Here is a 17,041-nt window from a genome sequence, read left to right on the forward strand (position 1 = left end):
CTTCTGTCTGGAAATTCTGGACTTTTTGCATAATAGTAATAATACATAATTTCTTTCTTTTCCACTCTGTCATCTTTATGGTTCTTTTTTGGCCTATCAATTTTTGAGATTTTTGTGGACTGTTACTTCCTTCTACAACAAGGGGAACTATCCTCCCCTTGGGCCTTGTCTAGCCCCATTGTAGGAATGTTTCCATGTTTTGAGGCTTCTACAATGTCATTTTTGTCAGTCCTGGTACCAGTGCACCTACCAGGATTGTTCACTTTTTTATCCTGGGTCTTGTATACCCAGCTATCCTTTTTATTTTTTAACCTATTTCTGCCATGAGTACAGTCTATATCTCAGGGTCGTCTTGGTGACTTTTGTGAAAAACAGGATCCATCTTGTGAATGTACTCACCAAGACTTGAGGATGAATTCAGTTCCAGCAATACTACACTCCTTTGCTTGTTGATTATCATCTCTCCATTTGGACCCCTAGCATCTCTCCATTTGGACCCTATTAGCTATCTATGATATCAGTGTATGGGATGATGCTGAACACCTTTGTAAGATCTAGATATGTGATATGTACTGTTCTGTGTTTGTTCATTGTCTCAGTAACATTTTCAAAGAAGTAATCCAGGGTAAACAGGCAAGATTTGCCCTTGATGAATCCAAACCAGGTTGGACTGGAAATCTGTAGGTTACCTATTTACTAGTGTATTAATTCCATAATGATCCTTTCCATAACCTTACCCATGAGACTGGTCAGGCTTAAGCATCTATAATTACCTGGGTCCATTGAAGCCCCACGTTTGTGTAACACAATGACTGTTGCTGTCCCCATTCATCCAGCATGAAGCCTGTTTTGTGGCTGATTTTGAAAAGCCTCTGTAAGGGGAACACAATCATGTTCCAGGCTGACCAGCAGGCGTATTTGTCCTATAAACATAGTGTTCTTGGCCTTAGCAGCTTAATTTGTTTTTGGAAGATTGGGGAGGAGGGTGTTGTACATGTGGGTATGTGGTTTGAGAATACTGGAGGCAAGAGAGTGGTGAGGTTTGAGATAAATATGTCCATTAGTAGATTGGCTATGACCTCTAGGTCCAAGTATGTGATACCATTAACAATCCACTCTCCCCAGTCTAATATAATTAAAAAAGGCTTTACAGTATCCATCATCTGGGTGATATTTTTACCTCATACCTGCTTTAGTTAAATTTGAGTCCGGAGATCCTTGCTTGATTTAGCAAGAGCGTCTTTGGCATTTTGAGAGTCAGATTTATTTTTGCATGCATTACCTTTTTTCTTTTATTAAACCACCTGTTTACATTTGGGTTTGTCTTTTATCAGTGCTGAAATGAAAACTCTACTGCAGCATTGGTCACATTTTGTCAGACTCTTGGTCCAGTGCTGTATTAAATTTTGTAGTTTGAACTACACTACCTTCTTTACAGTCACACTCACATACACACACACACACACACACACACACACACACACACACACACACAGATAGGCACACATGCACATGAACTTTTAGTTATAAGTGTAGATTATGCCTTTTGATCAAGTGCTGGCAGCAATCACCAGTAAACTTGCCCAGTGGGACTCTTATCCTGGGACTTTTTCTGTAATAAAATTGATAAAAAACATATTTTTAGTAAATGAACAATATGGACATTTCTTCATTCTTTAAAACCCTTGTTTCCCTCTCTTTCTGTCTTTAGGAAGATGCTGTTTTATATCGTCGCCTGGTGGCAGTTTTACGTCACTGTTTAATGATTAAAGTGGATGGAGAAGACAGAAATGAAGAGTTTTGCAGGTAAGGACCCTTAAGGAAGTTGAGATTTCCTGGTGGCTCTAAAACTGTTATACCCTGCAGAGTGGAATCTAAATTTAGTAATAAATAAGTAACAGGGACTTTGGCTTCCTAGTTATAACAGTGTGCTGTAGAACAAAAGAGGGGAAAATAAAACTTGATGCACAGAGGCTAGTAACTGGTTAACAGTGTGCTGTAGAACAAAAGAGGGGAAAACAAAACCTGATGCGCAGAGGCTGGTAACTGTTTAACAGTGTGCTGTAGAACAAAAGAGGGGAAAACAAAACCTGATGCGCAGAGGTTAGTAACTGGTTAACAGTGTGCTGTAGAACAAAAGAGGGGAAAACAAAACCTGATGCGCAGAGGCTAGTAACTGGTTAACAGTGTGCTGTAGAACAAAAGAGGGGAAAACAAAACCTGATGCGCAGAGTTGTAGAACAAAAGAGGGAAAACAAAACCTGATGCGAAGAGGCTAGTAACTGGTTAACAGGGTGCTGTAGAACAAAAGAGGGGAAAACAAAACCTGATGCGCAGAGGCTAGTAACTGGTCCAGAATTGGGGAGGTTATTCAATCACACACACACACACACACACACACACACACACACACACACACACACACACACACACACATGCAGATATATACACACACAAAGAGGCACACAAACATGCATGTGTACACACACACACACACACACACACACACACACACACATGCAGATATACACACACAAAAAGAGGCACACAAACATGTACATGTGTACACACACAGTGACACACACACACAAAGAGGCACACAAACATGCACATGTGTACACACACACACACACACACACACACACATGCAGATATACACACACACAAAGAGACACATAAACATGCACATGTGTACAGACACACACACACACACTCAGATATACACACACAAAAAAGAGGCACACAAACACAGTGACACACACACACACACACACACACACACACACACACACACACACACTGCAAACCTTTTCATTGTTTTCAAATAATTTAGAGATAGTTACATATTGAAAGACTTATAATACTTCTTAAAAGACAATGAGGAATGAAATTAGGATTTATTTACATGTGGTGATGTGGTAACAACAATAAATGACCTGAAAGATGAAGGTCAAGCGGTCATGTATTGTTGTTATCCTGGAACATGCAACAAGCTATTTGAGCCAAGGTGAGTACTTGAGTTTAGTTGTGCTTAGCACTTACTTAAATATATTAAGCAACGAGACCATAGATCAGTCATTGAAGCGATCTTCTTTGATCGCAACTGGTTTCAGAGCATTTCATTTTTTTTTTTTTTTTTTTTTTTTTTTAGAAGATATGTTCCAGGTTATTTGAGGTATGATAATTGCTATTTTTTTTATCTCAAGACTTTTGTCATTATAGCTGCCTTAATTTGACCTTGTATACTGATTAAAAATTGATTTCTTTTCTGAAGAAAATTGTGTCCTAAAGGGCTTAGATTTTGTTCTGTTCAACTTTGCAATTATAAATGTCAATCCAGACACAGACCCTGGCCTTCATAAAGCTTAGAATGGTGCAGAAGTTTTAGTTTGGAAGGTTTCGACATCATGCTAAGCCGTCACAATTCAGAGACACCTCTGCCACTGAGGCTTTCTATTTGCAGTGGATTTGGCACTCGCAGCTGTCTTGTTGGTGAAGCCACATGTTAATGCAACAGTTTGGGGGAATAGTTAAAGGTAATCAGCCATGTGCTGTCTCACAGAAATGTATTGTTGATCCCATTTTGCTCAGTGAAGCAAAATTTTACTTTAGAAGGAAAAGTGACTACTGTAAAAACATGACAGTTACCTATTCACTGCTATAGGATTATTTCCAGTGCAGGCAATTTCAGAGAAGACATGGGTTGAGGGCTGTGTTAGTCTGTGTACGTGTGATAACATAATGTAGGGATATAAATAAGTATTTATGAATGTGTGTGTGCTTGTGTGTTTATGCTGGATTTTGCATTTCCGTGAATCTGACTGAGTGTGGGGGCTTGTTTGTGGATCAGTGGATGTGGTTATAGGAATGTCTAGGTGTGTGTCTGTGTATGTAGTGGAGGCATCTTTGCTAAGATACACACACACACACACACACACACACACACACCTATTTATGTGTGGGTGGGTGTGTGGGTATGTATGTAACGGGGGTGTCTTTGCTATCACAATCCATGGGTCCCTAGGGAAACACTGGCAAGGTCAGGTCTTTCAGTGCCAGTGTTCAATTCAAAGATATGGCAATGAGCCAATAATGACATCTATCTCATTACAGCCATACATGGCTGTCTCTGAATCACATGTTCTCATTATCACTTGATCAAATTACGTTGGCAATTAGCATGACTTTTGAGCATTTCATTGAATCCCAGAGAGAAAGGTGAAATAACTTTAACATAATTTACTGGCAGATGAAAAACAAACATAGATGAGATTTCAAGCAACGTCATTCTTGTTATAAACCACAGTTAAAAAAACTGCACTTTAAATTACATCAGTACATGAAAAGCAATAGATAAAAACCTCATTAAAATATGGTGATAAGCAGATGCTTGTTTAAAGTCAGTGACAAAGGTAGTTGATCCATCCTTGCTTTGTTTTATCTACCTACACATTATTTGTTTTATTTCAAAATTATTTCATTTATGTTTGACTTTGGTATGGTGCACACTATTTACAGCTGTAGAGTTTCACTTTTTATTTTGGAAATCTCAACATTTATGCTAGGTTGTAAAAGAGATATGTAAAAGTGGTCTAGCACAAAAGATTACAGTGAGCTCTTCATTGTATGGAAATGGCTTTATCTGTTAGTTTCAGTTATTTTGCATCACAAAAAAATGCTTCTGGATTACCAGAATGTAAATTATATAGTGTTTGAGGCAAATCTCTCTAAAATAAGAAAACCTAAGAAAAGAATGTTATTTTTTCAGGTTCTTCTAAGGAAAAGAAAGCCTTTTGCCTTGTGTCTTTCAGTCGGGAAACCAAGGAGGTATTCAGAAAGATTCATAATGCCATTGCACAGTGTTAAGTAGCCCAGAATATGTATTTCAACAAGGCCTGATGTTGATTACAGATGCATGATTGCAAACACAATGCTGTCATGGCAAGGACAATGCTGCCACAGAAGGGTTGGGGTTGCATGGCAAAACTTTACAGCTGCACTAATGGCAGTAACCTTGCTGCAGGAAAAACAATGCTACAGTTGGTCACATGACTGAAGGAAAAGTGACAGGGAGGTGTTGTCCAGAATGCTATGCATGTCCACATAAGCAACAAAGCTTTGCAAAGCTGCAGCATGGACACTGACAGCAGCACATATAAGTCCATTGCAGCAAAGTGCAAAGTCACCTCATGGGAAGAAAGTAGGAGATGGGGAAGAGCAACAGGAGGAACATACTGAGGGCAAAAAGAAGAGTAGACTGTGGGGAAGGAGAGAATACTTTGGGGGAAGTTGCCCATTTTCTTTTATTCTTTTGAAGAAAGGTAGATAGCAAAGCTAAAAAGGAGCAAGTGCAGGGAAGAAGGAGGGTAAAGGAAATAAATTAAGCAAAGAAACAGATGTACATTACAGACAGAGACTGATGGGGAAGGATGGACACAAGGGGGGGGGGGGACAACCGCAGAGAGATGCAGACTGACAGAGGGTTGGCAACTACTGATGACTACCCAGACTGTAAAAGTAGCCGACTCCAACTCCAGCTCCACACAAGTGACAAGTGGAGGACCTCAGGGTTTAGTCCTGGGACCGCTCTTGTTTGGCATCTACTTCTCTGAAGTACAGGCCAACACTAAGGGACTCTGGCTAACAAAGTTCACAGATGACTGCAAATCGGGAGCCATTATTGAATCCCCAAATGATGTGGATATTCTACAAAATGGGCTCAAGCTCAATGCCATGAAATGTATAGTTATCCGCTTTGGGAAAAAACATGTACCCGTGAATTACCACATAGGTGGCAGTACACTAAACACCGAAAGTGTGATAAGAGACTTAGAGACACAGGTGGACAGTGGCTTCACCTTCGATAACCACATCGCCACAACAGTCAGGAAATCCTTCTATGTGGCACACCTCATCACTAAGGGCTTTTCATCCAGAAAAAAAGGAAGTCATTGTCCCACTCTACTCATCCCTCATTAAACCCATTATAGAATACAACGCCCCATTTGGTATGTACCTCTCAAGACATCTGCAACAACTGGAAAGGCCATAGAAATACCTCACTAAAAGAATCACAGGCCTAAAGCAGATGCCCTATGCTGACCATCTAAAAAAACTCCACCTATACTCTGTTGCATATCGTCTACTCAGAGGCGATCTCAGCTTAAAATACATGGCCATGTCAAACCCAAAGCTGTTGGACATGCTATACTTAAAGAAATCCTAATCCCTCAGAGACACACATGCCAGGGATCTACACCTTGTCATCACAATGAACAAAACATGCTGGAGGGATAGGTTCCTGACCCAGAGACTCCACAGACTCTGGAATAGACTGCCCATACATGTCAAGCAGAGTGCCTCTTTGGCCCTTTTCAAAAGGAACCTTGATGACTGGATAGGAAATTTACCCTGGGGATCACATTAGTCGCCCTGCTAGACAGGGGTCCAGGTAAGTAAATACTGTGGGAAGAAATAGCCAGGGAATTGTTATAGCTAGGCTTGTATAGGCCATAGGGCTGATAGCCTAGTACCAGCCTATGAACCTATGAGGTGCATTGGACTACAAGCAGAAGACAGCAAGTGACACATAAGGAATGGGAACACAATGATGGGGGGATGTATATGGAGAGTCTACCTGGCTGCCCCAGAGGGGAATCCACCCAGATGTCAGTAACCTCTATTGCTGGCATCTTGGGCAGGCACAACCTCTGGTGGTTCAGTCAGTGGGGATGGCCAGCCATGTCTCAGTCAGCCTCATAATCAGATGCTCAAAGGTGAAATGCAGGCATCAAGTTGCCATTACACCTTACTCCACACCAGCTGCTGCAACTGCAGCTGTGTGACCCAGAAGAACGCCTCCAAGCCATTTTCAGAGGAGAGGGTGCAGGCTCCTCTTTCTAAAAGGGTGCCATGGAGGACACCAGCGAGCTATCCAGGTCAACTTCCACATGGTCAACTTCATTACCTTGCACATAGGCAACCTGGGGAATGCTGATTGCCTAGTAGCAGGTATGGTAGCCACTGCAGCAGTCAGTGGCCACTGACCCACTTCAGTCTACACCACTACTAAATCTGTAAAAAGAAAAAAGAAAAAAGAAAAAGAAATGCAGCAGACTAAAACACGTTTATGACTCTTTACTGAAATGGTACACTACAGTCAGCAATAATGACTTCCTATCCCAGGAATGGGCAGACACAAGTATTGTAGCACTAAGAACAGCTGATAAACTCACCACATTATAGCTACAATTCAGAGACAGCATCATTAATCATCTCATTAACATGGCTCATTTCAGCATGATAAATTCATCGGCATCATAATAGGGGAGACCATACTGTAATGAGCAAATCAGGATTTAGAATATATAGTGGCTAGCAGAATGTAATGCTACATAGGCAAACTAACATACACTGAGCTACTAATAATGTACCTCAAGACTTGTAATGAGCATCCAAAAGTGCATGGAGACAGTCTGTGGGGTAACACAGAACAAAACAGGACACTGACATGATTTTGGGGAGAATCACCCCAAAAGGAACAGAATACTGGGTAGGGCAGGTTGCAGTCCTGCTGGAGGATCACCTTAACAGTGAACAGAATACACCGCAGGAGAGGTAGCAGTCCTGCTAGAGGGATCACCTAAACAGGGATTAGAGTGCAGAGCAGAGCAGGTTGCAGTCCTCCTGGGAGAATCACCTTAACAGGGAAGAGTGCACAGGGCAGGACAGTTTGTAGCCCTGCTGGGGGAATACCTTAATAGGGAACAGAGTACAGACAGACCAAGTTGCAGTCCTGCTGAGAGGATCATCCTATCAGGGAACAGAGTACAAGGAAGGACATGTGGCCCTCCTGCTTGGGGGGGGGGGGGGTCACAGTAACAAGGAACACAGTACAGTGCAGAACAGTTTGCAGTTCTGCTGGGAAGCTGGACCATCCTGAAAGGGAACAGGGAACAAAATAAGGCAGCATTGTTGTTGTGTTGTGTAGGGTTTGCAACAGCATACCATATGCACATGGACTGCAAGACATGCTACACGGAATGTGAGACCTTCATCACATAGTTTACAGCCTGGGATTGACAACAAGCAGTGATAAAATTCCCATTGTTATCACACTGTGGTCAAGGGTAAGAATTTCAATAGCACAGTAGCACACAATGCTGTGGCCACTGACGGGGGCAGGTAAATGTACAAAGACAACGGTTAAACTGCTAGGGATAGTCAAGCATACACACTATAATCCACATGTGTAACCCACAAGTGTACACATCTTGTCATGGGACTAATGGAAGAACAACAGCTGGAAAAGGTGGTATTCACTGCCAAGACTACAGCACACTTCTTGACTTCAGAGTCACCCTTAGAATCCAGAGGATGTGACGATCACTGATAGTCACTTTCAGCCATGATTCTTATCATGTTAGAGAGGTTAGGGGCATGATTTGTATGACCTGCTTGAGGTACAGCAGCCATTTCAGGGACTGAGGGATGGCATATATGGACCTGAATTAGAAATTCCTGCTGAAGGCAGTAATGGCTCGCTTGACAACCAATGGGGTATACATGATAATTTTGGCAAATGTCTACCATGGTCATGCTAAGGAATGGACGTGAATTACATGGGCACAAGCTAGGTTTAAGCAGATGGCACAAAGTGTTCCAGAGACAGCTTCACTGTCCACCCTGTCCATGGGTGCCTCTATCCCTAAGAGTGAACATTCCCATGGTTGTGGCTGATGCTGTTCCTACTCCACCACTGGGACACACCATGGACTGCCCTTTAGGGTCACACAGTTCCACACTATCCCACATTCCTATAGCCAAGGGAAACACCTACCTGTGGCCACTGGCAGGGTCATGGATTCTGACATTCTAATACCAAACCATACTGAGGGACCACTGCATGGTTCCTATACTTACTACTGAAGTGGTATTCCATTCACTTGACAGGATGCCTCCTGTATACCTGCACAGCAATAAACCCATAGAAGCTCCAGCCTATCACTACAGAAAGTGATTCCTGACTCCAATTAACTCCTAGTTGTGTGCATGGCTTTCACATCCACCACCTATAACACTTACTTCTATGTCAGTATTGCTGTTCTCTGCAATTATGCTGCTCCCTAACTGTGGACCAATAGACAGTAATGTGCCCAGCCCCATCCCTCTGGCCTTTGTATGTATGGTAATTTGTGATACATACCATGGCCAGGCAATCCAGTGTACTGCATAGCCTGGGTGTGTTACTGCATACATGCATCAGTTTTACTTTGTTCTGCCGTTGTCGCAGCCTACAGTTGTGGACCAGATGCCAATGTTTTTCTGCTTCCACAACCTGTTTCTCTCACTTCTGCCTCTCTTGGAGTACCACTGCATCCAGCTCCTCCAGTGACTCCTTACCCAGCTCTTTCTTAACATTGTTAACATAGGCCTGTCTGGCAGTCCTATGGTGTCCCTGCAGTTGCAGCACCATATTGTGCAGCTTGGCACAAACTACAAACATTTTCCTACAAATCTCTGGCACATGTAGTGCATCACTAGATGTATTCCTGGATGTATCCAAGCAGTGGAAGTGGATCCTTAGAACTCTGAACACATAACAGATGATGTTCCATGTCCATAACTGTGTGGCGTTACCTGCCATCTCTGACATGGTCTGGGGGCTGTTGATGGGTATCATGGTTCAAAGACTTATCTTGCATCACCTGCAGCATACAACAGTGGATACTGTAAGTATAGTTTCAAGTACAGAAAACTCCTGGAATAACCTCATGTTGATCAGGATCTGATGCAGGAATGATTGGCAGTCCAAAATAGTGGACTACATACTTGTTGGTTTACAAAGTCCATTGAACATGTGGGAGAAACAGATAAATCCGGGTTCTGTAAAACAGAACTGGAAACAGTCACACATTGTGTTGCTGAGTATGATGCACTAATGGCAGAGGGCCTATATACTGAAATGCATAATTATGTGGCAAGACTATTGCATTGGGGCTTGTGCAAACATTACAACAATGAAAAGAATTGAAAACATGAGCTACAAAGCATTATAGAGAATGATAAAGTTGATATCACATGGGATCACTCATTACCAATAGTTCAAAAAATAGATGTGAGAAAACCCGATATAGTAGGCCATGAAAAAAGACAATGCTGAAATTGCTACACCCAGTGATTACAGTGTCTTACATACAGAAAGACACAAAGTTATAAAGTACCAGGATTTGCAGGCAAAAATGAGGACACTGTGGAAGAAGGATATGCAGACTGTCCCAATAGTAGTGGGAGAAATGGGGTTCATAAAGAATTTACAGTCGTATTTAGATATGCTACCAATACATGTAACTCCGTATGAATTGCAGAAGCAGCCATTACTGGGCACACTGCGGGTGCTGTGAAGAGCACTTTTGACTAACATCAAAAATCAAAACAATAGTAATTTTATGAACTTTAATCATAATTTGACTTAGGAATGGGGTCCATTCCTGTCATGGTATTAGAGACCCAAAAGACTTGGAGAAATTAAATGTAGTGGACACTGATAAGAGTGGTCTGTTGCCTGTGTTCATGCATCAGTATATCAAGGACTCTGTGGGTGGCAGTGTATGAACCTACCAACTAAATGACTCTTGGGAAATCCACTCCTACACCATGAAATGCTAGTATAGGTCACATGGCTTCCAGATATTGAAATCACGGGAACTGTCTGGATGGTGCACAGACACACTGCATACATTGTATGTAATACCCTCCTCTCTGACAGTTTTGGAACTGGAGGCGCTTCTTGTTCATATACCAGATGTTATGTGGAGTAGGTGCGGTCTTAATAGCAATGCTGGTACAGTCAATGGTACCCAAAACTGCAGTGGGTTATATCACTGAATGCACAGAGTAATAGTTCTCTCTTCAGTTGTCTGTAGAAACCAAATATGCTTCTCCACATGCCGAAGCATCACGTCAAGGAGATGGTGTAGGATTTGCAAGGATGACACCTAAAAAATTCCTAATGTGTTCCCTGTCAAATGCTGAAAGCCCTTTAATGTTGCACAAACCATTAAGCCTACTATAACAGGCATTCCATACATCCCCACTGATTATATGCGAGGGCAGCATTTGGCTACTAATTCCCATGAGGGTCTCTATCCACAAGATAACAGTTATCAATGTCCCCGTCATTAAGGTGATTGTATGTTTACTATTGGCAGACCTCTGCAATGTGGAGAATTATAACTCATAATATTGAGGATATTGGTGCCAAACGTAGCCACTAACACATAGTTCTATGCTAATACTGGAAAAGCTCACTCAGACTTTGCCATAGATTGCTGTGAGGGAAAGGTGAGTTTGTTTTTGCTTTCTTGTGTTTTGTATTCCTTCATTGCCTTCTGTTTTGTATATTGTCGTTTATTTTGTTTACACTGTCTTTTACTTGCATTCTGCTTTTAACTGCATATTTAAACTAGGGAAGAGACCACAGATGTGTTTCTTGTGAGTCACACAGAAATTAAATTTTCTCCCACCTTCCATGCTGGTGCTGTTGTGTTTTTAAACTCAATTGTCTTTCTAGTTGCCTGCCCCTTAGGTTAATTTGACCACATATATCCTTGTGACTAAGCACAAAAGTATAATTTTGTCAAATCACTCCCCTTCAGCTATTTAAATTTTTTGGCCATCCCACTGTATTCCATAGAGCCAAAATACGAAGTGATCACTCCCTTCCAATCTTGCTTGCTCCTTTAAAATTACTGACTCTCCACTTAGATAGCTAAAGCTTAAGTTACCCACCACTTTCATATCTAACTGCTTATTGCACACTGAAACTCTTAGGACATTAACCCATTTTTATCATCTTACCTTTTAAATCTGCAACATCTAGGACAAGACCACCAATTATTGGAGAGCCCACATTCCACATCTCAATAGTCATGTTGTGATTAGTGCTTCTGTTTTGCTTCTGGTGAGAGAAAGAGCATAGAGATATTATTTCCTGGAGACTGATGATCACTAGAAAGACTGATAACTGCTTGATAGGTCCCAGCTAGGAATTTATGCTTGTATTTTGCTTCTGGCGACAGAAGGAGCACAGTGCAATGATATCTGATTAGGCAGTGAGTGTCTGTGCTTGACCTTCCTGATCGGTCTACCAGGGAAAAGGCTACAAAAGCCTACAGACTCTTGTGTCATCTGGGACAAGACTGTTGATCACCATAGAGCCTTTGGCGCTCCTCATCTTGAGACTGGTGCTGCTGTTTTTCTTCTGGTGAGAAAAGAAGCAAAGTAGCAACGTATCCCAGCAGTATGAACCTGTGCTGAGAACAGAACTAATAGTATCCAGGCTGTAGCCAATCAAGCAGATCCCCTCTTTCTATCATTCTTGACAAAGAGAATTCCTTCTTTTCAGTAAGTACTGCTTGATTTACTGCAGTCTAATCTAACTTCACAATATCTTCCTAAATACTTCATCCATAAATCTTCATGGTCTACTTATTGTTTCCTCTCAAGTGTGTGGCAGTACCTCATATAGAACAAACACCTTGCGATGACATTTTTCCAGTAAAAACACCCTTAAAATTTCACCAATACTTAGGTGTACAGAAGGCAACTACTTTGCAGTGACAACCACTGCCCACAGTTGTAAACTGGATACTCCTGACATTATATTCTGACTTTATATTCTCACTGCATTCATCTAATCAGTAAAAATGGGTATGCTGCCATGGATATGAACTTTCCCACTATCACCATTACCAGCTTGGTGGATATAGGCATCCTAAGGCAATGGAGAAATTCCCAAGTGTTTACGGACAACCAGTTAATTCTCAAGCTATCTGATATGGTGTGTGAGAGATGTATTTACACAATGTCCCTGGAGGCAAAGCTCTCACATAAAAGCACTCCTAATGTGTAGGAGGTTGTCAGTAGTGCACAAGCTGCACCCATCACACACAGTTCAAAGCAGACATATAGAACCACATATGCTGAGGCACTTAAATGTAACCCAAAAGACCTCCTACACAAAATCCACTTAAATACCTTCAGCAACCCTGAGTGCACTCTTTCAAAACAACACCAACTTCAACACATAAAGCCACATCTCATGGAGCTTCTACTTATAAGCCCATAAGGCAAGCCACCACAGAATCCAACATTCTAGTCATTGGAGACTCCATTGTGAGACACACTGATGTCTTTCTAACCAGGGTGGGTAATGAGAAAGTCAGTCAGCTGCTTATTAGGGGCCAGGATCTTCCACATCACACACACACACACACACACACACACACACACACACACACACACACACACACACACACACACACACACACACACACACACACACACACACACACACACACTCAGGGCATTGAACCACAAGTACCAATATGACTCAGTCATAGTTTATGTGGGTGTAAATGACCCAAGACGTACCTCCTTAGACTATATGAAGAGAGACATCATGGAGCTCTTGGAATGTGTGTCTCAAGCTGGTATGAGCCTAACATTAAGCAGCATTTTGCCTTCTCCAAGGATGATGCCATAATACAACCAGAGCATGATTGACTTTAATAACTGGCTTAGTTTCTGGTATCATTCTAAGGAGGTGCAATATTTGTCAGCATGGAAGGAGATGGTCAACAGACCAGACTGCTTTGCCAGGAATGGTCAGCATCTCTCCTCTCTAGGCTTTTAGCTAAAACATTGTTCTCCCTCATAGTGCCTTTTTTAGACAATGCCAAACAAAGTACTTCTGACATAGCAAATCAAAACCAACAAAATCTAAAGGTGTTACTGCTCAATGCTAGGAGTCTAAACCAAACCTTCCATTTCTAACAAGCCCTCTTCACCCTAGAGAATGCTGAAGTCTGTTTGGTCACAAAGACATGGTTTAAAGCCACTGAGAGAACACCATCAGTGCAGAACTATAATGCCTTCCACATGTTCAGATCCAGTACTACAAAGACAGGGACTAAAGGTGGAGGTGTCTCAATTTACATCAAAAATAAACATACCTCAAGGCTGCTCAAACAGGACAATGCACCTGAGCTTCTCCATGTTCAATTCACCAAAGGCAAAATCACATACCACTTCCTTTCAAGCTATAATTCACCCTCTATGACCCAGGAAACCCATAATAAATATTTAAACTTATTGGAAACACAACATCCAACCTAATAGCATATTCATAGGTGACTTTAATTACCTCAGTATTAACTGGGAATCACATATGACACCAAATGTGCAGGCACAGAGATTTCTGGATTTTCTAAATACAAACATCCTGGATCAGATTGTCAATACACCAATAAGTGGTGCTAACATATTGGATTGTCAGTCCTTACTAATATTAGAGAGTGTTGCACACTCCCTAGTGTAATTTCTTCTCTGGTAAGGTCAGACTATAAAATTGTCTCCTTTGAAGTAAAAATAAAACCTGGAACTCCAGCTAACCCTGGAATGTTCAGAAACTACTGTAAGGCTAACTTCCTACTATGAAGTGATAACCTGGCAAAATTTCAAACTCTCATAAACCCCGAGAACACTGCTGCCTATGTGCAGCTGTTCACAGAAACCCTATACAAGCATGTTAATAGCTGCACAGTGGCAGCTATACCCACATAGCTGCAGAAAGGCAGAAATACAGAACTAACAAAAAACAAGCCACTCTGGTGGAATCACGTCATCAATAGGCTGTACAACAGAAGGAACAAAAAATCATGGGAAAAATTAGTAGCTGTAGTACCCTGCAGGACAAAAGCACTCATATCAAACTAAACAAACAACTCAGAGGGCAAATAAAGTGTATCAAAGCCAAATTTAAGATCAATTTGGCCTCCAAGTGCAAGGACAACCACAAGGCATTCTTTAGTTATGTCTGCAACCTCAAAGGCAATACACAGTTGTGTGCAGAGCTTGCTGTAAATGGAGCCACCTGTACTGAGCCAGAAGATACAGCAAACCTACTGACTGACAAATTCATCTCCAACTTTACCCTTCTCTCTCTTTCAGACTCCCCTCAGAATATAGCATCAAATATAACTCCACCTACTATACCTAGGAAACGGTCTTTAATGCTGTCTCTCCAAGGCCAAGAACAGTGCATCAGTGGGTCCAGACAATATCCCAGGATGCCTTCTAAATAGTATGAAACATGCTGTATCAGGCCCTTTGGAATTGCCATTTAACTGTAGCCTCCAAACAGGCTTTGTGCTTCATGAATGGAGAACAGCAGCAGTCATCCCTCTGCACAAAGGTGGGCCATCTGCAGATAGTGGAAACTACAGACCCATATGTTCTCACTAGTATGATGGACATGATCAATAATGACACAAGAACCCTCCAGACACTGGACCCATCCCAATGTGTCTTTAAGAGCAGGTCATGTCCACTCAACCTCTTGGACTTCTTTGAGAAGGTCACCAAAGCAATGGATGAGGGCAAAATGTACTTACTGCTTACCTTGACCTGGTGAACGTAATAGACGCAATACCCCATTCGGGCATTGTTGACCAACTGAGGAGGTTAGGTATAAACTCCTATGCCACCCAGTGGATAGCCAGCTGGCTCACAAACTGAACACATGCAGTTAGAATTAGGGGGGTCCACCTTTACAAAGAGGCCAGTCACAAACAGAGTCCCTCTGGGATCAGTACTGGGACCACTCCTTTTTGGCATTTTCTTCTCTGAAGTCAAGGCCAATGTCAATAGCCTCTGGCTGACTAAGTTTCCATTTGATTGCAAATTAGGAGCAGTTGTAAAATCCCACACTGGCACAAATGTGTCCAGGAAGGGCTGACACAGACAAATAACTGGTGTCAGAGTCATGGACTAAAACTAAATGCCAAGAAATGCATAATAGTACCCTTCAGGAGGTCATCCACCCCTGGTAACTGTCATTTTGATAACACATCCCTAAGACTTGACCCAGTAATCAGGGACTAGGTGACACAAACAGACAGTAATCTAGCCTTTGGCCATCATGTATCTACAGCAGTGAGGAAATCATTGTGTGTTCTGCAAGTTATGGCCAAAGGTATGCATCTAGGTCCAGGGAAGTCATTGTTCTAACGCATTCAGCATTCAACAGGAGTTTAATGCTGAATGCAGTGGAACTGAGTACAGTGCCCCCTTCAGTATGTACCTAACCAGGCACATTCAACAACTGAATTCACTAACAGACTACAGGGAGTAAGTAATATGTCATCTGCAGTCCGCCTCAAGGCCCTATTCCTATATTCTGTCTCCAACAGGCTGTTGAAAGGAAATCTATGCCTGGCATACAAGGCATTGTCAGACCCCCACCATGATGGACCTCCTGCATATCCTCAAAACAAACAGCACCAGAGTTACCCATTCTAAAGACTTAAACCTTTCATGTGATATAAATAGGACCTACTGGAAAAACAGGTATGTATCTCCAGGGACTACCACTTCTCTGGAATAGGCTTCCAATCCATGCAAAGCAGAGTTCCTCCATAACCCAATTCAAGTGTAACTTCCATAACTGGATGGGGAACAGGAAATTTATTCCTGGTTTGGCACATATGTCTCTAATGGACTCAGGCAGCCTGTAAATGAGTCATCTCCTAGGCCCCTGCTTGTAAATGCTTCCTCTCCCGAGCCACTGTTTTCACTTATCAAGGGTATCAGAGATTTGAGACACATGGCTGGGTTTACTAGACATCTGGCAAAAAGAGGACATGTCCTCCTTTTCAGTGTTGTGTCCTCCATCTGGCAGGTATTGCCTAAAAAGGCAAAAATGTCCGGCTTTTAAAAATATCTTTTTTTTCCTCGCTGGACCGTTTTAAAAAAAGAAGGCATCTATACAGATGCCCAGCAGTCATTGCAGTTTAAGGAACTGCCTGTATCGGCTGAATCAAGGCAACAAGGCCCTCAAAGTGAGGAAAAGTGTTGGACACTTTCACACATTTCATTACTCAGGATGGCTGCTGGCTTCCATAGATACGTTTTAGTCTGGGTTGGTGTGGCTCTGATGGGGCTTGTGGTCTGCGAAGAACAAAAGTGTAAGTGAAAGAAT

At 42.0% G+C, this 17,041-nt stretch overlaps 1 protein-coding gene across 1 annotated transcript in view; it reads left to right on the forward strand.

The window, feature by feature from the left end:
* The window catches only part of RIC8A (RIC8 guanine nucleotide exchange factor A), a 669,567-nt gene that overhangs the window by 481,604 nt on the left and 170,922 nt on the right, over positions 1–17,041 (forward strand). The window contains exon 4 of the mRNA XM_044082820.1: positions 1,712–1,806. Coding sequence (XP_043938755.1) covers positions 1,712–1,806 — 95 coding nt within the window. The remainder of the gene's footprint in view (positions 1–1,711; positions 1,807–17,041) is intronic.

This window comes from Protopterus annectens, chromosome 9.part0, assembly GCF_019279795.1.
Source record: "Protopterus annectens isolate FY-2018-M chromosome 9.part0, PAN1.0, whole genome shotgun sequence".
Taxonomy (NCBI): Eukaryota; Metazoa; Chordata; order Ceratodontiformes; family Protopteridae; genus Protopterus; species Protopterus annectens.